The following is a 27,666-nucleotide window of genomic DNA, read 5'->3' as shown; positions in this document are numbered from 1 at the left end:
ACTGTTTGGTATATTTTGATTTTTGGAGGGCTTTTGATGAAGTTCCTCCTACGAGATGAATACTCAAATTGCAGGTGTCAGACATTCAATGAACTGTATGCACCTGGATTGTGAGCTGGCTAATAGAAAACTGGGTATTGATAAGGGGGTGAATACTCAAATTGGTGTTATTTGTTAATTTATTAATTATTAATTATATGACCACTGGGATATGTGTAATGATTACTGCTCCTCCAAAATCCTCTAACTATTATGGAAAACTAGTCAAGTTTGCAAAATTAGAGTCTCCTACAACATGATGGTATTAAACGTGAAATTGGATACAGCATCGGTTAATAGAAAATTGAGGGCACAAATGAGTTGTACAGCAAATGCTACATTTTGAGAGATATATAGGTGTCTGTTCTTCCTAAATCATATTTAATGAACTAATCAAGTTTGAAAATGATACCAGATCGGCATAGTAGCAAACACAGTACATGGAAAGGAACTTAACAAAAAAATGCACCGCAGCTGGATGAACATAGGTCAAAGGGCATTTAATACTGGCGGGCGAAAAATGTTACAGTATATTGACAGCTATATACTAATATCAGGAGAAATGAAAAGACCATTGACCATGTCTAAAACTTCAATAACAAAAACGCTGTTGTGCCCATGGCAATAGGGTGCACGTCCAGCACACGCGCTCCCCTGCAGCTGCAGGGCCGCACTGCGCAGGCACCCTCGGCCCGCCTCGCGCTGACAGCGGCCGCGGCTTGCGTCATTTCTCAGCGACCTGGGAGGAATGCACTTGGCGCCAAGCTGGAAGAGCACTGGAGGTGCACACTGGCTTTAAACATTCAAGAAATCGTATATAATATACGATGGTGAGTATAACTTGCGGCGTGCGTGGCTTTTGCAAACACTGTTACTGCTGCAAGTTTCGAAATGTACCGTTTCGCTTACAGAGAAAAAGTACGTTTGACTTGGAAGTAGCACTGGCTTAAACCGAGATTTAAATTAAAGTGGTTGGGTAGTACTTTATTCACACCTTTTGCAAAAATGCCTTATTTTTGCAAGCATCTAACACACACATTTTTCTTAGAGTTGGCACTTAACATGATTGCGTAGTTCCCCTGCACTAAAAGAGGTGTGCGCTTGCAGAAACCGAGACTATCGGATTAAGGCATTCGAGAAACGTGCTTAATATAATACTGATTTTCTGAACGCATACGGATTTGCAAAGTACATTTCGATTTAGAATGTACATTGCGTTTGCTAAAAATATCGTGCACTGCAGATCTGTGATCTGTCGTTTGACTGTAATGATGTTTTGATTCGGTAGAGTTATCACAGCTGTGACGAATTTATAATTCAATAATTGCTTTAAAAATCAATTCTGTTAAATGCTGCACGTTTCAAAACCCCTTAGCTGGAAAACTGAGAGATACGGGAGGGTCAGTTAGCAGAGCTCTGGGTACGTGGGAGGGGAAATTGCAGATGTGCACACATGTTCTTCCTGTCCACATGTCAAAGACGAGTGAACTGCAGGGACTGATTGTGCTGATTGTAACAGTTAAGTAATTGGGGGTTGTGTAGAAGACTGTAGCCCTCCAGGACCCGTGTTGGAGATCCCTAGTTTTCACATATGTAGATCCTTTTGGGGTTCAACCTTACAATAGCTGCATCCACATGAATCCCGTGGCTGTTTCTCACCTCATTACAGAATGCACATAAAGCATTTGTATTGGGAGAACTTGTTGAGCATTTCCTAATGTAAAACAGATCAAATACAAATTTCCCTATTGTGTACAGATCTTTTTTTAAAAAAACAAAACAAAACATTGTCCTTCTTTCGCATTCAGCCAGGTTGGAAAGTCCAGCTCTCATGACGGGGGACCAACTGACACGTTATAACCTTGCGTGGCCGGTGTATCGTTTGCAGGACATAAGAAAGTATTTCCAGTCGCAGTTGCAAAACCAAGCTGGGGAGAAGGAGAGGCCGACAAAGAACAGGTCCTCCAAAGCTGAGGGCGACGTGAAGGTGAAAAAGTCTGGATCCAAGGTCAGTGCTTGACGGGAAACCGATAGAGAGAGATGTCACCTGTCTGGGCCAGCCTGTCCCAGAGGTGTTCGTGTATGTCCACAAGGCATGGCACGCAGGCCCGGATTCAATGAAAGAGCTCTGGACTCGCCCACAAGTCGCTGCAGCCAGGCCCGGTTCTGAATCATGATTCTGTTGGGGGGTGTTTGGCATTTACCCCACAAAAATCAACCAGCAAATTTGGGGTAGGGAAGTTGGGCTTGGAGGGTGGGTCCCAGCTGTGTTCTAGCCTGGGTCCTGTCTAGTCCAGATTGTAATGTGGACAGCAGTAACATCTTGGTGTTAGCAAGTCCTTAAAGGGGATTTTCAACACTATTTGTATATTTTCGTGGTAAGAAAGAATCACTTTGGTGAGTGCATTTCCAAAAAATGAGTGCAAAGTAAAAGTATTTTGCAAAAATTTCGTTTACCCCACAAAATAGACGAAATTTCCAAGTATCCACAGCGCCGTGTCCTGGGATTCAGAATGAGCCAACAAAACTTCCGGTGACGTGATGCAGCTTCTTACATTGTAAACAAACAGGCTTGTGAATCCAATTTTAATCCAGTCGAAATATTGCTCTCGATTTTGTGACGGTTTTGCTGACAAATACTAGTTATTTGTTAGCTCTGCGTACAGATGACATTGGAACATTTCTGAGGTGAAACAGCTGCGGTACAACCTCTACTTATTTGCTCATACATCGCACTACATTAGCCATTAGAGTGACTAGTGAGCAGGAAGGGCCACATCACGTCTCAACTTGTGGGAACTTGAATGCGAGTTTGCAACAACATTGAGACTTAGTGCTTTCACAAAGTTCACAATTTAATGCTTAATTAGAAATTTGTAAATCTTTTTATAAAGTCAATGCATTTATTTTGTTACTGAGATCTAATAACTAGTATGAGAAATTGGGAGTGCAGTTCCCCTTTAAGCATGAAATACGTGTTAAAACACAATAACAGGCACTGAATGGTGCAAATCAGTGTTGAGAAACTGCTTGAGCAAGCTTACAAACCAGGGGTGACCATTCTAGCCTGTATAGAAAGTGACAGGTTCCGAAATCTGCATGGTTGGCTCAAAGATGTTTTTGTTTTGTTTTTTAGCAGTTCCTACAGATCCTTTCATTGATCTCAGGTGAAAATTGACAGTGTTAAATTTTAAAGTGGGACTGTCCCCATCCATTGGGGTGGACTTCATCTTTAATGTCTGTTACAAAACAGTTGGACAGGTTTCAACAGCTGTAGGTCACTACTAAAGCCAGAAAGCAGTGTGTTCTTTATGAGTATCGCAGTACTGGGTATACAAATATACTGTAGAAGGTAAATTAAAGTAATAAACCTGAACATCTCAGCATCTGTGGATGTTGGGATTCTTGATGGTCATGCAGTTCATCGACCAGAAATGGGTCAGACTGCAGTGCATTGAGAACCTTATCTGTTTCCTCATCTGCATCTGTGTTGTGTGTTTCAGGGGAAGAGTCCAAAAAGTGATGATAAGTCATCGGTAAAGCGAAGGAAACGTAACATCATCAACTCAGGTGTGTCAGCTTGAAGTCCCCTCCTGACATGGCAGACAGATGGCTCTGATGACGGCCCACACTCTAGTCTCGCACATTTCCTCTATTACTGGCAGAATTGAATTTCTGTGATGTGGGTCAGCTGGAGTTTAGGCCTTCAGGGCAGCGTGGTGATACTTATTGTTTCTTGGAAAAGCTGATGAGCGCCCTCTGAGTGGGTGTCAGATTGGAAGTGAAAGATCATAATGTTTCCTGGGCAGAATTGCTTTTTTTTTATCACTTTCTTCCACCATCGTAGTCTTCATGACTTTCAAATATGAGTACAAATGGGTTGACAAGCTGTGTTGTTCCGTTGCCTGGCCAGCATAATAGTAGGCAATAACGTGGCCCCCTTGCATATAGCCTGAAGCTCTAGAGAGATGGTCCCTGGGGTGAAATCCCTGGATTTTAGAAGCACTAAAAGTAAATGGCTTGATAAGCACCTTCTCTGTTGACGAGTTTTGTATGAATGATATAAACAAGTGTCACGTAGAGGCATTGGTAATTCAATTCAGTGAGTGTTGAGAGAATGGTTTGAAACAGTTCTCACTTTTGCAGTTGAAACTGAAGTAAAAGAGAGATGCTTTCTCTATTGCTGACATTTCTCAATATTGTTGCAGATTTAAAAAAGACAGATGCATTTTCATTTTTACGTATTAATTCAGGATTGCACATCACAGTGTGCCATTATTCATGAGTAAGTTATGTTAAGAAAATATTAATTATTTGTCAAGGGCCAAAAGATCTTAAATGCAGTGTGCTTATCCTGTTTTTCTGCTAAGAACAACTGCTGCTGATCGCTGCAACTGAGTACTAAATACTGAGGGTTTGCGCATAGATTACAGCACAACAAGGCACTCATTCATTCATCTGATACCTGCTCGTAATAGACTAAAACATAATCTGTATTTATGGAAAAAATAGACATAAAATGATTTTTCTTGTAATATATATTTTGCATGTAGAAGGTATTGAAATGTAGGACTATATTATTTAGCCACTTCTTAACTTAACTTGCACTGCAAATTGTAGCATTGCGATGAATTAAATAATTTTGTTATTCAAAATATGTGAGTATGCCAGTAAGGAAGTACTGGTGATCCCTACATAATATTCCATGGGATTCAGCTCTAGGGGGAGCTTAGTAAGTGATCTATCTGGAGACAGGAACTGCCAGAAAATAATTCACAACCTTTGGAAGGGCTGCTTTAGCTCTGTATCTTTATCTAAACTAGAAACGTGACTAAAAACCTTCATAGAGCTTAATAGATGCAGTCGAGCTGCCCCTGCCTGATACATACTTTTTGCATGTAAAGGCAAATTGAGAATATTGTGGTAGTGATGTTCTTGAAGGTCTAGGCCTGATTCTGTTTGACACAGATGTCAGAGCAGGAGAGCTTGCATCTGCTGGTACACGACAAGAGTTAAGGGACTCATTGGTGAGGTTAGAAATAGATAAAGAACATAGCAGCTAGGTTCGGAAAGGGGCATAGGACTAGTGTTCGAAATGCAGAGAGTAAGTCCCATTTTACTCCCATCTCAGTCACATATGTATCATACACAGCAGTGACACTGAGCCTAAACCTGTGACAGCAGGAGTGGGTGTTGTTGTCATGACTACTGTGTGTCATCTTGTTCAGGAATTGCAAGTGTGCCACAGTTTGAGCAGTGGGAGCAAAGGAGGACTTACTAACTTGTAGGACAACTGTGACCTCTCTCACAAAAATCGGAATAGCAGGAGGAAATGGTTATTTTTGTTTCCCACTGAGTTGTGCCATTTACCTGAAGTGCATTTGCTACAACTTGTAAGTCAGAGTGTGCCTGGACCAGTAGCATGAAAATTGGGAATGCTGTACATGAAGATCTTTATCCTGCCTTTTGGCTGTTTGCTCAGTTGGCAGTGTTTTATGTGTTGCCCTGTTCTGCTCTCAGTATGTATTGTCAACTGCAGATTCAGAAGAAGAACTGCCAGACAAGAAGCCAAAGATATCCTCGAAAGAGATCAAGAAACCTGCAGCCACCCCCAAGAAAGATCCTGTGGAATATGTGTCAGATACAGGTAAAAAGCAATGTTTTCGAAACTAAAACAGATGCTCTTATTTAGCTGAATGATGTCCACAAAGCTCAAGTGCACTGAAAACATCCTGAGAAGTTACTGAATTGCATGGTTATACAGGCACAGACAAAAACAATACCTACTGCCATGTGTAGTCAAGGTAAATGTAGATTGCACACTGAAATGGTCAAGATTAGATTCTTACATAGTTTACTGAAAAAAAAAAGTATAGTTAAAGATTTGGTGCTTTTTATAAGTTTACTTTTGATTTTTACAAGAATAGTTTTGATTTTTTTGCAGATTAAAGCTGATAAACTCTAGCACTATTTTGCTGTCATTTGTGCTGTGCCTAAATGATTAAAATAGGATTCGGAGGAATTAAAAAATGAAATCTCACAATTTAAAACAATTCTGCTGTATATGATTGGGTGATTTCTGACTTAATTTGTTCCTCATTGAAATATTTGCATTACTGCATATTTTGAGTACAGCTAGCTCTTTGCTATTTTTTAATCTAAATATTAAATAATACTAGTTGTGTAGTGAGCTGTCTTTGTGACATTTGTTCTATTTGCTTAAGTGCTTCTTCTGTCTTCAGACAGAAGATCTAAAAGAATAATCTAAAATAATCAACTACTGAGTGTGGAGAGAGGTTATAATTACATCTGAGAGGGTGTTTATACAGTAAGCAGTTTATTTCAGATCTGCTCCTATTTTCAATGCAGGTAATAGAAAATATATATTTTAAATAGAAAATGGGTGACCCTGAGCTTGAGGACTTATAGCTGAATTTGGGCTTATGTAAAATCCTTAATGTACCCCCCAAGGAAATATGGTGATACAATAAAAAAGGCTAATTAAATGGTAATCTGTATTGCTAAATGAGTAGAATTAAGGTTAGGGGAAGTTTTATGTTAAAACTATGCAATACATGATTAAAACCTCGTTTAAAATATTGTGTATACAATTAAGGTCCCAATTTTACAACACATCACTTTGCTGCCGTGTTTAAATATTGCCCTTAAAGGCGTGTCTTAGCCAAGTCATAAAACTGAATCTCTTTAGTCTTGAATGGTGATGAGGGGTGTGTATATAGCGCAAGTGTTTTAACTCCCGAGTTGGTATTTGTCAAAGTGAACTCGGAGCAAGAGCAAAACAAGAACCCCGAAGATGCAAGTGGAAACTACAGGAAAGCGGATTTAGGATTGAATCCAGGGATTTGCAAAGGGCTGTGAGGGTCTGGGGTCATTGCTGAAGAGGATTCTCCGCAGTTGTTTACGCTGGAGGAGGTTCCTGGACTACTACAAGATGGGAGCAAGATGGGATACATGTCCTTTTCTCATTTGTAGTCTTTCTGTGTTCATTGTTCATGCACTTTGCCTACTGCAGATTCAGAAGAAGCAACAGACAAAAAACCTGATACACCTGCAAGTGAGGCCAAGAAATCTGCAGCACCTGCCAAGAAGGAGGCGGTGGAATATTTGTCCGACACAGGTAAAAGACACTGCCTGGAGACCAAAACACATTTCTTTTCCTGGGTGGTGTACGCATTGGAGATTCTATTCAAAATATTTCTTCTTCTTGTCAATTTTAAATTTTGGATGATGGATGATGGATTATGATATTCGTGGCCAGTGCGTTTGCTGCAGTCGGAGGTGGAGACTAAGGCTGTGAAGTGCGAGTACATTTGAAAGTCTGGTCTTGTTTGCTTATGGGGTTTCATGACTTCAGTAGTGCTGACATCTTCAGCAAAGACGCAAGTTTGTTTAATAAAGCAGACTTACTGTACGTCTATAACACCCAAGTCACTGTTCTTGTTTCAAACTTTTGATTTGATGAAAGCCTCCTAATTGAAATATGGCTTTTAAAATAGTTTAAAAAATCCAACTGAATTTGGGCTGTTCGGGATTTTTGAATTTTGTGGATAAATTGCCTCATATTGTTCTGTGATCGTGTTTCACATATGGGTTTTTTAATTGCTGTAATGATCACCTAACGGTATAAGTGTTCAGATGAAGTGCAGTTTTCTGTTTGTTTCTTGAAGGAAAGGCACTATACAGACGTACAGTACTATGGTAAAAACTTACACATCCGCTTGAACTGACAATTCTGTTAATTCCCATAAGTAAACATCTATACTGTGTCCCTAAACAAATTGAGTATAAGTGTACCAAAGTGTGTGCCACATGTGATGGAATTGTAACTTTTAAGAACCCCAGAAATGCATCTTTAGTGTGCACTTTCACAATTTGTAACCCCCATTAATTTTTTTCTGGAGACAATACATGAACCACCTGTGGAAGGCTTATGGGATACAGTTATTGGGGAGGGAATCCGCTACTCCGATGTAGATAAATTCTCAAGAAATGTGTTAATCTGAACTAATGTCACCTCTTACTTTAAACTTAATGGCCATAACAAAGTTCACCAGGGCTTTGTGAGCGGACTTTTCCCCCTTGCCAATCTTCCCGATTCTGAACACCTTATCTGTGTCTCTGTTGCTTTAGGGCACACTGATTGTATCTATGTGCAGGTAGTTCATGGCTGTGGTGGTTGTTAGTGTGTTACACGTTACAGCAGTGATCAATAGAAAAACGCCAGTACCTTTGGAAACCACGACTTGGTGATGTAAGTTATGATTATTAAAAATCCAAGCAGGCTTAATGTAACTCATACAGCAGTGAAAGGAAATGCAAAATTAAGTGAGCTACAAGTCTGATGTGTGTAAAACAATATGAAAGACAGAGCATGGTGCTCTGCACACAGTATACTGTGCTCAGTTTCAGATTCTGAAGCTCCTTCAGGCAGATGAAACTATACAGTACATGCAGCACCACGCAGTGATGGGAGTCTGCTATGCTTTCCTGATTTTATAAGTGTCCAGAGTACTTGGCGTGACACGAGTTCCTCCAGACAGGACTGAAGTTAAGTTTGGCCTCTTATCTGTTTTGTTTGAATTGTTCAGCTGTTTAGCAAGGTGGTTTTTGTATGATTGCACTGAAATCACGAGAGCACTATTTGTGAGTAATGGTGACTCTTAATTGATTTCATTCTGACAGTACTGTAGGATTTGCACACACAAATCTGGTGTAAGATGCAGAATATGAAGCTATTAAGGGATTCACACCTGCTAAAAAATGATATTTTTTATCTAGTACCTTTAGAAGTTGCTTCTCAAAGTGCTTTGCAGTTAGAAAAAAGGCACACAATATTACTACACCATTTCAGTAAGGGTTTGGAATACAGTAGGAAAGCAAAAGAACAGACACAAATAATAAGTTTAACACAAACATTGAGCCATCTGGTGTATGTTTGTGATGGACATGTCTGGCCTTGATTGGTTTGTTAGGGTTTTAGGTCTGTTGACCAAGGAGCAGTTATTCCTTATCTAACCAATACTTGGTTATTCAGTATACTAAGAAGAAATAGCTCCAGGGTTACTGTTTTTAACAGCACAGTGAAGTTGCCGTGAATCATGGAGATGTAAGAATAATAAATATTTTGACAAAGCGGCATTAGAACCTCTCAGCTTCAAACTCTGCTTTTTTGGCTTAAAGCATTCATAGCTAGTTATTGCTCATGCATTATTTCAGCATCGATAAAACACACTTGCAGGAGTGTTTCAAGGGCTTCTGCTTCACGCCTGGTTGAGACGTAGTCATAGCTTTGTCTTCTCTTCAGCCAGGTCTTAATAATAATAATTGCTTACACTTGTATAGCGCTTTTCTGGACACTCCACTCAAAGCACTTTACAGGTAATGGGGACTCCCCTCCACCACCACCAATGTGCAGCATCCACCTGGATGATGCGATGGCAGCCACAGTGCGCCAGAACGCTCCCCACACATCAGCTATCAGTGGGGAGGAGAGCAGAGTGATGAAGTCAGTTCATAGATGGGGATTATTAGGAGGCCATGATTGGTAAGGGTGAATGGGAAATTTGGCCAGGATGCCAGGGTAACACCCTTACTCTTTTTGAGAAACACCCCAGGATTTTTAATGACTACAGAGAGTCAGGGCCTCGGTTTTACGTCTCATCCAAAGGACGGCGCCTTTATACAGTATAGTGTCCCCGTCACTATACTGGGGCATTAGGACCCACATAGACTGCTGGATGAGTGCCCCCTCTAACAGCTCTTCCAGCAGCAACCTTAGTTTTTCCCAGGAGTCTCCCATCCAGGTACTGGCCAGGCTCACACCTGCTGAGCTCCAGTAGGCTTCCAGTTGTGAGCTACAGAGTGATATGGCTGGCAGAGCTGGCATCAACAGGTCTTGATACTGCAGGCTGTTAAGCCGAGCTCAGCTCCCAGTGCGGTTCTCCGCTACTTCTCTAGGATTTTCCGGGCAGGGTGTATTATTCCCGGAGCTAGGTTGCATCCGCAGCTCTGAGAGTGCGTTGTCTGTGCTATCCGTTCAGACGAAGAAGACGTCTTTGTGTCCCTGAAGAAGCGCCAGAAGCCCAAGGAGAACAGCGTGTCGTCCGCGGGGCGCCCAGGCAGCGGGGAGAAGAAGGTGGCAGGGAAGCTGCCGGCGAGCCCCCCGACCTCGAAACCTCCGGCCGTGGCCAAGCTCACCCCCACCTGCGCGCAGGACTTCTTCGGAAGTGGCAGCGTGCAGAGATCCAGCGAGAAGCTGGTGGCCAGCCGCAAGAGGAAAGCAGTGAGTGGGCCTCCTCTAGTAAATCCACCAGTGAGGACATAAGGGGTGCAAGGGAGAGGAGGACAGTTGGCCCTTCCTGTCTAGCCTGTTTGGTTGTCTTCTTAGGGCACCATCATAGATAATTGCAGGTCAGCATCTGCAAAAAAACATCCCAGCTCCTCTTAAAGTCTTATGTCATCTCACACGTAGGCAAGTGGCAGATCTGGGTCTCCCAGGTGCTGAATCGCTCATCGCAGCATGCGTGGGGGTTATACATTGTATTTTCATCGCCTTGCTTTTCTTGTCGCAGTCATTTTGACGTGCGCTGGGATGATCAGCCGGATGGTAGTAGTGATGTGATGGGGGGGGGGGGGTGTTCTCTTCTCCCAGGTCTCGCAGGACCCCGACGACTTCACTGTAAGTGATGAGGCCATTGCGTGGCAGCTGCACGTCGACGACCAGGAGGTGAGAGCTGATGTCTGCCCCGCTGTGAAAGGCTTAGGCACGCTTATACACACCCGTTCACTATTCCTAAGGCCTATGAAGCTCAAACGTGCTACAGAGAATCTCTATTATAGAATGATTGTCCTGATTATGAAGTAGGAAGGGATGAGATGTCCGGCGTTATTGCTCCGTGTCAAAAGATGGCATTTTTCTGGGAAAATTTGAATTATACTTTAGGAGTGCACTGCGATAAGAGCACTTTTCTCAATTGACTGAATGCATTCTGTACGTGCCTGTAAGAGCCTGCAGATGAGTAGCGCTAACAAGCGCTTCTGAAAGTGCTCGGAGGAGTGGTTACCTACGGAAATTAAAGTGATATGTATTACAGACAGTTTTTATAGATGCTGCTGGGTCTTGGAGGTTTTGAATATTTTTTTAGTTGATGGCCTTGTTTTTGTCAATGGCAGGTCCTCAGACCCTCTGAGAAATGTGCGCAATGCCGAATTATCAGGTCTTCTGCGAGTTACAAAAGGAGGCCTGAATGGCAGAAATGGGGCCTGGCACGACATGCTTGATGGCACGTCTTTACAGCAGACCAGCGCTCCCAGCTTGTCACACAGGGTCTGGTTGTTTAAGCTGAAGCATTGTCATTAGTGCAGATCACCGCGTCAGACATTAGTGGGATTGATGTGGGTGCCCTCCCCCTTCCCTGCTGTGGCAGTGTCACTCTTAGACCACGAAGCTGGGTTATTCCTGATCCTCTCGTCCTACAGTTCATTGGAAATACTCGGCACCACAGAACCTACGCGTGTGTACCTCTCAGTCTCCCCTCTGCTGGGCTGTGTATTCAAGCCGAGTTTTTGTGGGGTTTTTCTCCAGAAAGTGAAAGTGACATCGATTTCCCCTCTGTTATCTCCTTGGAGGCAGGTGTTGTATCAATGGTTTCAGACTAGGATGAGTATCAAAGACGTCCTCCCTTGTGCACTGCAGGCATTGGGACATTTTGAGAGAAATTATAGTGGACGTACGAGCTTGCAAGAGAACTGTATGAGGGAAGAGAAGAACAGGTAATAGGCACAGTGCTTTTTAAGAGACTGTTTAAAAACAAAAGAGAGCAGGCAGGACTAGTGATCATTTTTTCGGAGGGTTGGAAGGATGAATTTAAGAGTGATTCCTGGGCCAGGCCAGAATGCTGCATTTGTAGCCTGTGAAGAAATATAATAATGTTCACAGATCAACAGCAGTATGCTCAGGGAGAGATAATCTGATAATGCAAGTCAGAAAACACGCTCTCTGCTGAATGTGTTTGTGGTGTCAAAGACAGCAGAGGTGTGATCTGGCTAATTTCTGAATTGCAGAGCTATTTAGAGCAGCAGTCTTACAAAGCATGAATTTCATCTCTCTATGGTGTTCCAAAAACCAAATAATGAGCAATAAGACATATGAGGGTGTTCATTTTGCTGGAAACGTTTTTGAGATGTTCACAACGACTTTCTCATTGATCGGAGAACTCGATCAAATTGACTTTGCCTGGAAGGTGTCTTTCATTACTCAGATTCAGCATTACAGATTGTCTATGGGGATGTCAGAACCTTATTTCTGATTTTAATTTCAAAAGGCCGAACAAGGTCTTTCTGTAGTTAAAAACGTTACAAGCTATCACAAAAAAAAAATACACTTTGGTATTGCCCTGACATTTCCAGCCAAGACCCGCTGTTTCTCCAGTTAGCTGCTCTCGGAGTAGTGTGGAAAGGAAAGGCGAGGATGGATTAGAAAATCTAAAGCTGCAATATAATGAAGCCGCAAAAGACGTCATGAAAGGCACACGGAGACTTTTGCAACCCTAATTTTGCAACTGGTCGATTCAGATCTGCCAGTCTAACATGTAAACCTGAAAAAGATCGTGATGCCATACCTGAGTCGCACTGAAGGGGTCAGCACAGGTACGTGTAGAGTAGTTGTTACTCTAGTGTTGTCTGTGCTTTAATCTCCCCCAGTCTGCCTGCCTTGCTGTTGATATTATCACTTAAAGCAGAGATGAGGTGTCTGTACTGCACACAAGGTTTTATGATGAGCTATGTTGTAATGTAACTACTGTGGAAACCCATCTAAAAGTTGACCTTTGATTTTTTAGTTTGGTTTTAATCTTTTTATTTCCCCTGTTATCACAGAGATTTGGATTAAGTGTTGGGTTACCAGAGTCACTGTGATGTTTTTCTGTGCTGACAATGTTTGTTATTGCCTGTAATTCTGTGATTGGGCTATGGTAGTCCTGTCTCCCTGTCTGCTTATGGTGTGCTGTATTCACAGCCCTGCTACTTCCTGATAACTGTGCCAATATGGCTGTACTGTGCCTCAAAGGCTGTGTGACTTCAGGAAAGCACAAATTCCTATGTGCACAAATTCAATAAAAATGCACGTTCACGTACGAGGGAAAAAGAATATTTGAAATAAAAAAGATCTATAGAAAAATACACAAAAGGTTCTTGTTTGAAATTTAAATTGGCTCTTTACTCCTGCTCTATCCAGAAGGATCGAGCAGCATTCAATAAACCTTGTGTAGCAATATTTAAATGAGGAGAGTTTGATAAGAATTTAGGGCTAATGAATTGGTGAATTACTATTTCATAACTTTTTTTTTTGTTCCTGTGAATTGACTAAGCCTGATTGGAAAAATAAACTGTTTTTTTTAGGTCATGCGGGTACGTAGGTTCACCAAGAAAAACCAAAGTGTAAAAATGTTAGCATGACTGGTTGTAGTGTTTTGTCACGTTTGACACTTTCAATTCTGCCATTAGAAACAGGCACACGAAGATGAGATGTTTGCGAGAACGCTGGCCATGATGGACGAGCCCACCAGACCCAAAAAGGTAACCCAAGAGGGAAAGAGTTCCGCATCACAGTCTCATATTCTCTTTCTGCTCACCTCTCTCCTGGTGGCTACAGGCGGGTACGACCGTGTCCTCGACAAGTTCTCCTGATTCTTTTCATTTCCATTGTCGCTTTGGCAAAAAATCCTGCTGTAGTTATTTGTGAGTTTTCGTTTGTATTGTAAAAAAGAACAAAAGAGTGGATCACAGCAGAAACCCTCTCAACCTCCCTCCCCCTGATATCAGTTTTCCTCTTGAAGACCCCTTAGGCATGAATTGCACCACTTACAGTACTTTCTGCTGCTCCGAGAGGCCAAGATCCATGAGGTATTTCAAGTACAAGTACATGCTTATTATAGAAATGGTTCAATAATAGTGCCTACGGGGAGTCCAGTACATTTTGTGAATACAATGGAAGCCACGAACATTGTTCTTCTCCTCGATGTGACATAGAGAGCCCTTTAGATTGAATGTACTTCCTTAGTTAAAGCAAGCAGACTGTCTGCCGGTATGGAGGACCGTGGGCACTGCTGGATACAACAGGAAGGGCTTAGTGACTTCCTCTTTCCTGCAAAAGGCCCTGTGCCCTGTGCTGCAGTCCAGGTAAGATTGCAGCACAGATGCCCTCGGCTGTCAAAGATGACCGCCCTGGCCGCCTTTGGGGTGATGGAGCGGACAAAGAAGAGTGCTCTATGCCTTTTTCCATTTCCGTGCCATCTCCGAAGGCTCGCCAGCACGAATGTATTATGAAAAAAGCCGAGGGGGCTAATGAAAAGAGGTGGAGCCGAGACAGAAACACTAAACAGTTGAACACTAGTGTGCCGACATTCTTGTGTCACATACTCTGGTTCTCAGCTCTGACAGATCCCCTGCGGACAAGTTTGTATTCTCAGTAAGAAAAGAACTGAGCACCCCCAGGGCAGCATACTGGAATAGGCGCCGTATATGCTTTTCCTCTCTTTGTGTTCTTTTTACTGTAACGCTGAACAGATAGTAGGCAAGCACAGCTACAAATAAACTTCAGGTACACTTCCAGTCAAGTCGGCGGAGCTCCAGAGAATGTGGAGTTCTCTATGGAATCGATCTGTCCATCGGGGGCCTTGTCTGCTTCACAATTTGAGTTTGTGCCCATCCAGCTGACACAGCATCTTCCACAGGTCCGGAAGGACTCAGTAGAGCAGCACCCCCCTGTGACTACAGCGAATAACAGCAGTCCAAGCACACCGCAGAAAAGCACTGAGAGACGAGCAGGTGAGAGCAGTTGCCAGTAAATAGAAGTGGAATGATATTGGATGTGGAAGTCTGAGGAATGATAATAGTAACGGGATAACGTGTCACAAGTCTTTATTAGTAAGTACTCTGAAGTGTTATGCAAGAGTGTACACCATAGACTGCCACTAAAAAAAAAAAGAAATTGTTTTCAGAGAGAGAATGAAAAAAGGGCTGGTTTCGAAGGGCAAACATACTAGGAGTCTGACATGTGGGAAGAATCTCACTAGAGTCTGCAGTGTTTGGTGAATTGAATAGTTTCTCTTCCCTCTTCTTTCTCCGTGAAGCTCTCAGTTCACCGCACAACGGAAAGGAAGAGAAGCAGAGACCACAGGGCCAGGAATGTCGTTCACACAGCCTCGGCTCCAAGGAGCCGTCTCCTCAGAAACCTTTGCCACAGAAGACCAGCTCCAAGCTGGCCCTCATGAAGAGAAAAGAGGAGACGATCAAGAGGGATGTCCCCGCGGAGCCTCCTTCGGAGAAACAGGCTGCAGCGGCACCCAGATCAGACAAGCCTCCCGTGAAGAAAGAGGCCGAAACGTCGCAAAGAAGTGACCAGATCTCGCCCACGAAAAAAACCGTGACAACACCGCCCAAAACCGACAAGGTCTCACCAAAGACAAAACCCTTAACCACGCAGAGAAGTGATAAAATTTCTCCCTCAAAATCTGAGGTAAAAACAACCTGGGCCTGGTTTTTGTTGTTTTGTTTTACCTGGGTCTCTCTTCTTCATGTTATGTTTAACAAGAAACTAGTTTTAAACAGTTTATGTAGAGAAATGCGGGCATTCTTCTGCTAGTACGGTTGCTAAAACCAGATTCATCTATTTTGGTTCCTCCTGCTTGAATGCAACCAGTCGACAAGCCCTGAAGAGTCGGAGAAGAAGCGGCTGAACTCTCAGGCCTATCGCAACTTCTTGAACAGAGAAGGGCCTCGAGCGCTCGGATCGAAGGAAATCCCCCAGGTAAAACGTTATGCGGACTCCCTTCCCGCGCGCGTTGTTTTCGCCCTCTGCTAAGATTCCTGAGTGTCCCTTCCTCTGGCTGGCAGGGTGCGGAGAACTGCCTGGAGGGCCTGACGTTTGTGCTGACCGGAGTCCTGGAGTCCATGGAGCGCGAGGACGCCAAGTCTCTCATCGAGCGCTATGGCGGCAAGGTCACTGGCAGCATCAGCAAGAAGACCAGCTACCTAGTGCTGGGCAGGGACAGCGGGGCCTCCAAAACCGAAAAGGTTGGTATGCGGCTTGGAGTGTTTGTTGTTTTATGAAGGTTTATTTGAAAAACTGCGTAGGAAAGAAGTATTCTTCCTCTTCTGTACCTACCAAATTAGAATCGTTCTGTCTTTATGATGTACCCTGGGTAATCTGTTTCAAAGTTGTGTTCTCTCTAGAAAGGGTTTTGTGCCAATGTGTCGCTCTCCCTACTGACGCCTGTATAACTCCAGCATAGCTTGGGGGGCTAAACCAGGCGAGGCTGTGTTAAAAAAATATTTCTCTTTTTTCGCTTGATGCTTTCAGTGTGGTCTTGGCTGTCATTTCCTCTGTCATTTTTAATCAGGCTCACAGCTTGGGCACTAAAATCCTTGATGAAGACGGCTTGTTGGATCTTATCCGCACCAAGCCAGGCAAGAGGTCCAAATACGAGCTTGCAGCTGAGGCTGAGGTGAGAAACGAGGGGGATCCTTGGTGCTCTGGGTGATCCCAGACAGCTCCTACCCAATGTAGACCTAAATTTTGTGTGATTTTTCAGCACAAGAAACCAAACTCAAAAGGCCCAGATAAACCTGTGAAGGCCCAGACCCCGCAGAAGGTGGCCACCCCAGGGAAGAAGACCCCCACTCCCCAGAAGGAGCAAAGAGGGGCGCCGGCGTCATCGCCCAGCACAGCGAGGGGCTCGGCGGTGAGGGGCGAGGTTAAGAAGAGCCTGTCCTTCCAGCGCGAGCCGGCTGGGGTGAAAGCGCCACAGCCGGCCCGGCAAGAGAGCAGTGGGGGGGGCCTGCTGTGGGTGGACAAGTACCGGCCCCGCTCTCTGAAGGGCCTGATCGGGCAGCAGGGCGAGCAGAGCTGTGCCAACAAGCTGCTGCGCTGGCTGCGCAACTGGCACCACAACAACGCCGGAGGCAAGAAAGCCCCAGGTACGTTTTCCACACTGCCAGCAGAGGGAGACGCTGCCCTTCAGGTTCCAAGCCCTTGTCTTGATCTTTTTACCTGACCGCTGTGCTCGGAGGTCCTGATCTCACAGATTGTCAAGTTGACGTAGGCCCAAAAGAGAGATGAGTATCTTCTTTGCATTTGGAGAATAGTAAGAGAATAAGTATCCTAATTTTGAAAGATCCAGTTGTTCTAATGTTTTTTCCATGGTTGTGTCAGGGCTGCGTTTGTAGCTCTGGCTACCGGTTCACCTAGCCTGGTCTTGGTTTCCGTGTCAGCACAGGCGGTGCCCTGGCTTGTTCGGGCAGGAAGCTGTTTCATTCAGGGGTTTTATTTACGAAGTCTCCTCAGCCTCCAAAACCAGGCCTTCCAAGTGTTTCCCTGTGTTTGTGTGCAGCGGCGAAGTTCAGTAAGTTTGGGGGGAAGGACGATGGCTCCGCCTTCAAGGCCGCCCTGCTGTCGGGGCCCCCGGGGGTGGGCAAGACGACCACCGCTGCGCTGGTCTGCGAGGTCAGTGAAAACGGGGGATGCTGGGAGCTGCCGACACCATGGCCGCCATGCTGGTCATTGTGTTCGGCACCCATAGTGGAGCCGTGCTTGTTTTCCTTTTTGTGTTGGACTTAATCGTGGGATGTGTAGTCAGATCACACTCGTGTGTTGTCGTCTGCAAAGATTTCAGATGAAGAGGTTCTGGCTATTGCCTCGTATACTTCAACTGCTTCGATGTCAAAACTGACATGAGAGATTCAGAGCTCTGTCCTCTGGTCTCTTCTTTTGCCTGTTGACTTAAGTTCAGCGTATGATGTTGTGGGAGGAGAGTTTTCACATTGTCAGTCATTTTGTTTGCGGGAAGAAAGTGAAGTGCATTTGTGCGACTGGGTACAGTTGTGAGAAACGTGAAACTTTTATACCAAATATCCAGTGGAATGCTAGGGGTCTTCGTTGAAAGAGTCTCGTTTCCCTTGTGTCCAGATACCTGGCTGCCTTGGGGTCAGTATTTAATCAGTGCTTGTTTCCGTGTTCAGGAGCTGGGCTACAGCTATGTGGAGATGAATGCCAGCTCTACCCGAAGTAAAAACAGTCTGAAAGAAGTGATTGCAGAGTCCCTCAACAACACCAGCATCAAGAACTTTTATACAGGTAAAGTATTTTTCCTTGAGGACTACGGCTTTCACAAACGACTGGACATCTTACACAAGCTGTAGAAAAGAACCTTCTTTAACAAAACAGTCAAAGAGCAATGTGGCTGAGGTGGAAAAGTGGTTGTCGAAGTCAAAGCGTATCAATCTTTCATGAAATGTGGAGTCACTTCTGATTGTGTGCTGTTCGTTTTGCCAGTGAGAATAGTATTGGTAGCAGCCTGTGCGAGAGTCTCGCAAAAGGAAGCAACAGTGAGGGCCTGAGTGCGAGTGGGCTGTCAGCATGCTAATGACCTCTGACCTTCCCAGGCACCTCTCAGACAGTCAGCAGCAAACACGTCCTCATCATGGATGAGGTGGATGGGATGGCTGGAAACGAAGACAGGGGCGGCATCCAGGTATCAAAACACTGATCCTTGAGAAGAGAGGCTTGGTGTTCGGTTAATTCAGGCGCTCACACTGAACACAGCTGGTTGTATAGTTTTCACCAGCTTCTAGCTTAATATTTAAGTCATCTACTGTGTAGCTGCCAGCTTAAGAAATGGCCCCATGTGTCTGAAACATGGTTATTTACTAATTTATTAAGTGGCATAATTGCTATTTCCTACCATGTCAGTGATATCTTTTATGCTTATGTAACTCTCTTTTTATCCTTCTTAAAATGTGTATTCACATTTTCACATGAATGATAATTCACTTAAAAGTGAATTATCTAACTGAAAATACTGGGAGCCGATACCAATACTTGTCTGTAACTGTGTTACTGAAACAACCTCTAACCCCCTTCTAATGTCAGTAGAGGGAAAGGGATTGGATCACGTTGCAACCTTCGACCTTAGACCTGTGACCTTTCAGACCTACCTGTGCTTTAAACGTGAAAATGTACGCGGTGGTGTCTTTAAGTCCTGATTACTAAAGCCATGCAACCTAAGTCTCCAAAGTAAAAGTCAGTTTTCTCTTGTGTAGGATGCAGACTTGATTATTCATAGTTTTAGAGGTTCGTTTATATGTTGCCGCGCCTTGTAGCATGACCTCTGCGTACCCCTGCCTTTGTGGTCGCGATTTAGAAGATGTCTGCTCAGTGGGGGAGCAGGGCTGCAGCCTAACCCTGGCGTGTGTTTGTGTCACCCAGGAGCTTATTGGGCTCATAAAGCAAACGAAGATCCCCATCATCTGCATGTGCAACGACCGGAACCACCAGAAGATCCGCTCTCTTGTGAACTACTGCTTCGACCTGCGCTTCCAGCGGCCGCGGGTGGAGCAGATCAAGGTGCGAGCCCAGGCTGTGTGCCGCAGTCGCCACCAGAGGGCGATGCTTTCTTCCAGATTTCCTCCGTGCAGGTCTCGCTTAATAATAATAATAATAAGTTAATAAGAACGGACTTGTTTCCAGACCTCCGAGATGCATTTCTGAGAGGCGTTTTCGTTGTTTCTAATTTACCCCCTGCCTTTAACATACCAAAGTGTCGTTTTTGCTGTCGCCTCTACACATTCTGAAGTTTTTCGGATTGCGAAACTAATGTGAAAGTAGCCAACTTTAGGGGAGCCTTTGCAAAACGACTGGGAGCACTGTGCTGGCAGCCCTCCTGATGCCTGTAAACCATTGAAGGACAAACGGGCTTCCTGTCAGAATTAGCACTTGCCTGCAGGAGTCCACGAGCTGGGCTGTAATCCAGTCCCTTCAGAAAAGACTTGTCATATTTATTCATCATCTTAAAGCCCCATGCTGTGAAAAGTACACTAGTGGATAGAGACTCCTGCGGTCGTTGCCAGTAAATGTTTTTTGAAATTCTCTGCAAGATCTTTTGCCATCTGCAGAAATAAAGTGAAGGCCTTTACCTTGATGGAGTAGGACAGTATTTCCTTCAAGAGCATTTATATCATTTTATAACATCTGACGTGGCTCTGGCTTTCCTTTTTAGACACGTGATGTGCAGATTCATTTTCTGCCTGGTGCCATTAACTGTGCTTGTGTTTTAAAATGAATCATATGCTGTAACCATTCACTCTTTATTGCCTTCTCACTATACTATTACTACACACTTGAGCCTGCGGATTTCTTTGAAATAGAGTCAGTCTTATGCATTAACCTTTTTTTAATAAAAAATGCTAAATAACTGAACCGAATTAGGAAACAGATTTTAGTGCCTCCTGCTGCTTGATGGGCAGGCAGTATATATACAGTGCCTTGCGAAAGTATTCGGCCCCCTTGAACTTTTCAACCTTTTGCCACATTTCAGGCTTCAAACATAAAGATATAATTTTTTTATTTTATGTGAAGAATCACCAACAAGTGGGACACAATTGTGAAGTGGAACGAAATCTATTGGATTTTTGAAACTTTTTTAACTAATAAAAAAATGAAAAGTGGGGCGTGCAAAATTATTCGGCCCCCTTGCGTTAATACTTTGTAGAGCCACCTTTTGCTGCGATTACAGCTGCAAGTCGCTTGGGGTATGTCTCTATCAGTTTTGCACATCGAGAGACTGAAATTCTTGCCCATTCTTCCTTGCAAAACAGCTCGAGCTCAGTGAGGTTGGATGGAGAGCGTTTGTGAACAGCAGTTTTCAGCTCTTTCCACAGATTCTCGATTGGATTCAGGTCTGGACTTTGACTTGGCCATTCAAACACCTGGATACGTTTATTTGTGAACCATTCCTTTGTAGATTTTGCTGTATGTTTGGGATCATTGTCTTGTTGGAAGATAAATCTCCGTCCCAGTTTCAGGTCTTTTGCAGACTCCAACAGGTTTTCATCCAGAATGGTCCTGTATTTGGCTGCATCCATCTTCCCCTCAATTTTAACCATCTTCCCTGTCCCTGCTGAAGAAAAGCAGGCCCAAACCATGATGCTGCCACCACCATGTTTGACAGTGGGGATGGTGCGTTGAGGGTGATGAGCTGTGTTGCTTTTACGCCAAACATATCGTTTTGCATTGTGGCCAAAAAGTTCGATTTTGGTTTCATCTGACCAGAGCACCTTCTTCCACATGTTTGGGGTGTCTCCCAGGTGGCTTGTGGCAAACTTTAGACGAGACTTTTTATGGATATCTTTGAGAAATGGCTTTCTTCTTGCCACTCTTCCATAAAGGCCAGATTTGTGCAGTGTAAGACTGATTGTTGTCCTATGGACAGACTCTCCCACCTCAGCTGTAGTTCTCTGCAGTTCATCCAGAGTGATCATGGGCCTCTTGGCTGCATCTCTGATCAGTCTTCTCCTTGTCTGAGCTGAAAGTTTAGAGGGACGGCCAGGTCTTGGTAGATTTGCAGTGGTCTGATACTCCTTCCATTTCAAGATGATCGCTTGCACAGTGCTCCTTGGGATGTTTGAAGCTTGGGAAATCTTTTTGTATCCAAATCCGGCTTTAAACTTCTCCACAACAGTATTACGGACCTGCCTGGTGTGTTCCTTGGTCTTCATGATGCTCTCTGCGCTTTCAACAGAACCTTGAGACTATCACAGAGCAGGTGCATTTATACAGAGACTTGATTACACACAGGTGGATTCTATTTATCACCATCAGTCATTTAGGACAACATTGGATCATTCAGAGATCCTCGCTGAACTTCTGGAGTGAGTTTGCTGCACTGAAAGTAAAGGGGCCGAATAATTTTGCACGCCCCACTTTTCATTTTTTTATTAGTTAAAAAAGTTTCAAAAATCCAATAGATTTCGTTCCACTTCACAATTGTGTCCCACATGTTGGTGATTCTTCACATAAAAAAAAAAATTTATATCTTTATGTTTGAAGCCTGAAATGTGGCAAAAGGTTGAAAAGTTCAAGGGGGCCGAATACTTTCGCAAGGCACTGTATATAGGGGATGGAATCTCATATGAATCTCTCTGCCCCGTGTTTGAGCTGTAGCTTGTACATTTATCATTTAGATTTGTACAGTTTTCTAGAGAAATTTTGGTACTGATTTTTCCAAACTTGTCGTTGAAGTAAGCCGATATTGAAAAATATTTGTTCTTGGTATCATGCTTCGGGTCCCTTTCTTCTGGCAATACAACGTACTGCCCCGTCAGCTGTGTCCTCTGACGCAGCAGTACCATGGGCAGAGCTAGCGTGTTCTGCCATCTCCTTCAGGGTGCCATGATGTCGGTTGCATTCAAAGAAGGTCTGAAGGTGCCTCCTCCCGCGATGAATGAAATCATTCTGGGGGCCAATCAGGACATCAGACAGGTGAGCGAGCCTGCTGGAGACTTCACTCTGTGCCCGCGGTGACTGGGAAGTTCTCCCTGTGAAGTAACTGCGCCCCCCTCTTTATCCTTAATCCGCAGGTCCTGCACAACCTTAGCATGTGGTCGGCCCGGGACAAAGTGATGACCTACGATCAGGCCAAGGCCGATGCCAACAGTGCCAAGAAAGACATTAAAATGGTGAGGGTTTTTAACGTTATAAGAAACTGCTGGATGAGATGCTCAACTCGGATTTTGGCACCACCCGCAACTTAGTCCTAATGACTGAACAATACGGGCCAAATGGCCATCTCTTGTTTCGTACAGTAGCTCTGCTGGTATTTTTCAGCTCATTGCGCCTCTCTGCAGTCATTTTAATCCAGATGTATTGACTGTCTTTGGTGTTTGATTTTGCTGGCGGAGCTGGGTCTAGATCCAGGCACCCCCAGGTTGACAAGTCGCGTGCCTGGACCACTTCGCCTGTTTTTAACGGCTCTGCTTCAGCTCGTCCCACAGGGCTACTGGCAGGCTTGCTTGGTGATTGCAGTGCCCTGTGCTGCAGTAGCGCCGTTACTTAACCAGCCATCCGGTTTCAGGGGCCCTTTGACGTGTGTCGGAAGGTGTTCACGGCCGGGGAGGAAACGGCTCACATGTCCCTGATCGATAAGACGGAGCTTTTTTTCCACGACTACTCCCTGGCGCCCCTTTTTGTCCAGGAGAACTACATCCACGTCAAGCCGGCCGCCGCGGGGTAAGAGAGCTCGGGGAGCAGCGGTCAGACATTGCAACAGGGTTATATTCATTCTCCCCCCTTCAGATAATTCCAATATCCTTTTTCTTTTCTTAACCTGACCTGGCCTGCCACGGAGAACCTGGGAGGCCGAGTCACGGGCAGCTGTGGTGACAAGGCAGTGAGAAATTCCAATATATGCTACCAGAATAAATGCGGCGTCGCAGTAGGGTATGAGGTCCTATCAGTGCTGCTTAAAGACGTCAGTGTTCACAGTGTTTGGTCTGTGAATTAAGAAACTGGATGGCGGTGGCCTGTCAGTTTGTGAAGAGTATTGACGGGGCTGGGCGTTGCCATGGAGAACGGCAGGGGAAACCCCTGTTCTTAAGGACGTCGGGCGCTGTGAAGCGCTCCAGCCGAGCCTCAGTGTGCGTGCTGTCGCCCTTCTCCGCAGGAACAACGTGAAGAACCACCTGACGCTGCTGAGTAAGACGGCTGACAGTATTTGCGATGGCGACCTGGTGGACCGGCAGGTTCGCTCTCGACAGATGTGGTCCCTGCTGCCCACACAGGTTAGAGCCGCCTTCCGGTGCCCCTGAGCGTCCTCAAGATGACACTCATCCTCAGAGGTGTGAAGATCTGGGAGGCCCCTAAGGAGCCTTAACAGGAGTCATTTTTTCCTCTTACTCTGTTGCCTGTGTTTCATGGAGGGCGAGAAACCTAAGCGCGTAATGTAGATTTAAGATTACAGACGATGCACTGTATTGCACGATTGTATTGGTTTTATCGAGGTCTATTTTTACGTGTAACTGTCCTGCCGCTGTGTATGGAGCAGGGGATGGACAGATCTTGTGACACATGGCATTTTTAAGCCCTTTTCTTAGGGGTGGGCAATATATTTCAGTCTATTCATGCAGTGTCGATTAATATAATTAGTATAATAAGCAGTTCTCATTCAGAATGATAAATGCTTGGAAAAGGCATCAACACTGACAAAACCTTAGGCTGGTGTTATAAAGAGGGCACCACATGTACTGTAGGGACACATACATCACCGCAGAACCTCTCCTAAAGAAAGGCTTTTTATGTGAAGCCAGCATTATAAAGGGCAAAAAATGTTTTTATCAGTTTCGATCTGGCTTTCAAAACATTCATTTAATTTATTTTATACGCTATAGGTTGTTTTCATGGTTTGGACACAGTACTTACTAGTGCAGCAGAGGAATAATGTATCGGGTCAGTTGAAAGCGATAAAGCAGAAACTATTTTTAATAGGTTTCAACCCATGCCTCAACCATATCCCAGGATTATTTTTTCCCATGATATTACTATAGTCAAGAGGAATAGCACATTATTTAAATCATCTTTATCACTCAAGCCTGCTTCAAGAAACGCGATCAAGCCTTTGATGGCTTTAGCTTGTTCACTCCGAGTTAATGTCAGTGAGACAAACCCCGTCTCCTGGTGTCCTGCTGTGTTTCAGGCTGTCTATGCCAGCGTGCTGCCAGGGGAGCTGATGAGAGGCTACATGAGCCAGTTCCCCAGCTTCCCCGTCTGGCTGGGCAAGTACTCGTCGACGGGCAAACACGACCGCATAGTCCAGGAGCTCGCGACGCACATGAGCCTCAGGTGAGATTTTTTTTGCGAGAGACGGCCCGAGCACTTCGGCCGAGGGGTTTCATTTTTGTTTTGGAGAATCCACTGTGAGGGTGTTTCTTTCACGCCTCTCAAGCTTGGCACCTTGACCACAGCTGCTACCCTCCCGACACGCACTCGTGAGGTCTTCGTCATTAACGTCCCCTTCAAACTTTCAAAAGGGCTTTCCGGAACTTTACGAGGGAGAAATGAGCCGCAGTAGAGGCCTCGGCCGGGCACGGGTTGTAACTTTCCTTTCCGAGCCGTCTCAAGCTGACCTGAATGTGCCCTGACAGGACCCACGCCAGCAAGCAGGCGGTGAATCTGGAGTACCTGCCCTTCCTGCGGGACGCCCTGGTGGCGCCCATGCAGCAGCGCGGGACAGAGGGGGTCGCTCAGGCTGTGCAGCTTGTGGACGACTATGACCTCATCAAGGAGGACGTGGACAACATCATGGAGATCAGCTCCTGGGGAGGGAGGCCTGACCCCTTTTCCAAACTGGACCCCAAGGTGACCCGACAGCCCTGCGCGCTCTATACCTCTATACCTCTATACCTCAGCCCGTTCTCGTTTTGCTTTTCAGGCAGGGAAACGCATTCCAAGTTTCCCTCTGGACCTGATAGAGATTTATGTCAAGAAAGCAGGCAGTCCACCTGTCTTGTCTTGTGACTGTGGCAGTGCGGGGTCTTTATCAGTTCAGTTGAGTTTTTGTCATATGTGCATGTGAAATGAAATGCTTAATGCTTATATATTTATGCTCTGGGGAGATATGAGATAACTTGACATTGCAGTGTCTGCCTTTTTAAGGTCCTTTCCGTGCTGACATTTTTAAAAAATATATCCTTGTTCTAGAGCAGGTTTTTCTTTATAAGGAAACGCAAAAGGCTGAATAAAAGCATACAGAAGTGGCTGTGTTTTTGAGCTAAGGACTGAGGATATGATGGTGTCTCTCTGCCCAGCTCTCTGGGAGGGCCTGTCGTAACAAACATATTTCAGAACTACGCCGAAGAGTGCTGTGACTTTTATTCCTACAGATGCTTTTTGCATTGCAGGGAGCAGACTGAAGGATAGTTGAAGGAGTTGATTTGGAGTTAAGGATTCTGTAAGGCAAGAAACCTGAGCATTACAGTGTCGGATCCTACAAGTGCAGTCTGAGCAGGGGAGTTTAGAGGAGTGAAAGGTGATGAGTAACCACATAGTAAAGGTGTTCGCTAGAGGAGCCTGATAGGAGCTCACTGAAGATGAGTAACTCCTCTAAAATCTTGTGAGCATTATTTTCCCATTGTCTCCGTAGGTTAAAGCTGCCTTCACCCGCACTTACAACAAGGAGGTCCACCTCACCCCCTACTCCCTGCAGGCTGTGAAGAAGGGCCGACGTGCCACAGTCACGAGCATCGACCCCGAGCTGGGAGACGGGCCCGGCAACGAAGAGGACAATGAGGAGGAGGATACCATGGACACGGACGCCATGATTAAGGTACGCAGGGAAAGGCTCCTGTCTAAGATGTGCAGTCAGAGTCAGGAAGGAATCAGAAAAATTTCCGGCTCATCAGGGCGGAGGTGGTGTATCTGAGTGATTAGGATGGCAGTGTGCTTCGCCTGGATCTTATTTAATCTGTGCACTGCTGGTGGATAAGGTCCCTGTATCTCTCCGACTCTGCCTTGTGCTGTATACCTAGGAAATTTCTGTTTTAAAGTTTACACAATTTCTTTCTTCAGGTTGTTATTGAATTACTGTATATGTATATGTCATTTGTGGATATCAGGATGGAAGACAACATCAGTCAGCGAAGCCTAGTGGGTTTAATCTGTCTGAAGTGAGTAATATGTCACACTGTAGTAACATTAGGGGAATACTGTGTCACTAAATGGTTCGGTCTGTCGTCTAGCACATGAGCTTAAAACTCATGTATCCTGTGGCAACAAAAGGATCTCGGTAATCATGAATTTAAAACTTCAGAATGAAGCAGTTCGAGTAGAATTATAGGACCTTTCCAGATAAATGTGGTTATGCTGCCTACTGCATCATGCTCGCAGTGTGAATATTGCCATGTGACACTTGTTGTGCTGCCGAGTTGTGTATGAAATGTCCCTTTGCTCTGATAGAAGAAGAAGGTGAAAGTCTCAAAGGAAGCAAAGCAGGAAGGTCCCGCAGACTCTGGGAAGCACAAGGGGAAAGGAAAAGGAAAAGGCAAGGGCAAGTGAGAGGAGGAGGGGCGGGGGTGTATCCGACAAAGCCCCCCAGGACACGAGGGACACCTGGGACGTGGGCAAGGCTGCAAACGGGCACTCTGAGGCCACGACCGGGCTCGGAAGCTGGTGACGATTCAAAAACTTCCTTTCCTGCTGGTGTGCTGGAAGGAGCACCTTATATGCAAGTAATAGAAATCTGGTAACCACATTAAAAATAGCTTCCGCTCTGCATATCACTAATGTGACGTGTTATACAAACATGTACCGACACATTCTGTAGATGTTGGTAGAGATGTAAAGCTGCACACACTGTCTTACTTGGTGGTTTTCACTGGAGCCTATTTTTCACTCTTCCTAGCCATGTGGAGAAGTTGTTTTACGAACCACAAGGACTCAAATCTTAAAGGCTTAACTCAGACTTTTTTGCCAGTATTTATATTTCCCAGCTGCTCATATCTTTAGAGTAGTGTTGATGTCATGATGACTGGTGATAGAGATGCTTTCACTGGATCAAGTTGTAAATATGAAGTGTACTATTTTTTTTCCCCCTAAGTTACTCTTTGCTGGGCTGAAAATGAAGTGGTAAAGTATTGTTTACCATCAATAAAAAGACTGATGTTTTCTTACTTGTCTGTCAGTTTGAACTGAGAATTCTCATGTCCTGCATTTATTGTTGTAAAGGTTTTTGTATAATTTGCAAAGTTTTGAAGAAATAAAAAGATAACATACTTGAAATG

General features: G+C 44.6%; 1 protein-coding gene across 1 annotated transcript; it reads left to right on the top strand.

The window, feature by feature from the left end:
• Window positions 1-778: 778 nt before the first annotated feature.
• rfc1 (replication factor C (activator 1) 1) lies at window positions 779-27,666 on the top strand. Its single transcript, XM_088938388.1, has 26 exons — window positions 779-869; window positions 1,928-2,047; window positions 3,543-3,609; window positions 5,579-5,686; window positions 7,073-7,177; window positions 10,101-10,342; window positions 10,712-10,786; window positions 13,564-13,635; window positions 14,793-14,886; window positions 15,192-15,577; window positions 15,761-15,868; window positions 15,955-16,134; window positions 16,461-16,565; window positions 16,653-17,037; window positions 17,451-17,563; window positions 18,079-18,193; window positions 18,502-18,590; window positions 19,325-19,462; window positions 22,280-22,375; window positions 22,474-22,572; window positions 22,968-23,122; window positions 23,556-23,673; window positions 24,585-24,730; window positions 25,033-25,246; window positions 26,031-26,213; window positions 26,843-27,666. The coding sequence occupies exons 1-26, from the start codon at window positions 867-869 to the stop codon at window positions 26,939-26,941; spliced, it is 3,615 nt and encodes a 1,204-aa protein (XP_088794514.1). The 5' UTR covers window positions 779-866; the 3' UTR covers window positions 26,942-27,666.

This window comes from Atractosteus spatula, chromosome 1 (assembly GCF_055471065.1).
Source record: "Atractosteus spatula isolate fAtrSpa1 chromosome 1, fAtrSpa1.hap1, whole genome shotgun sequence".
Classification (NCBI taxonomy): domain Eukaryota; kingdom Metazoa; phylum Chordata; class Actinopteri; order Semionotiformes; family Lepisosteidae; genus Atractosteus; species Atractosteus spatula.
This window is presented reverse-complemented; position numbering and strand designations above follow the sequence as displayed.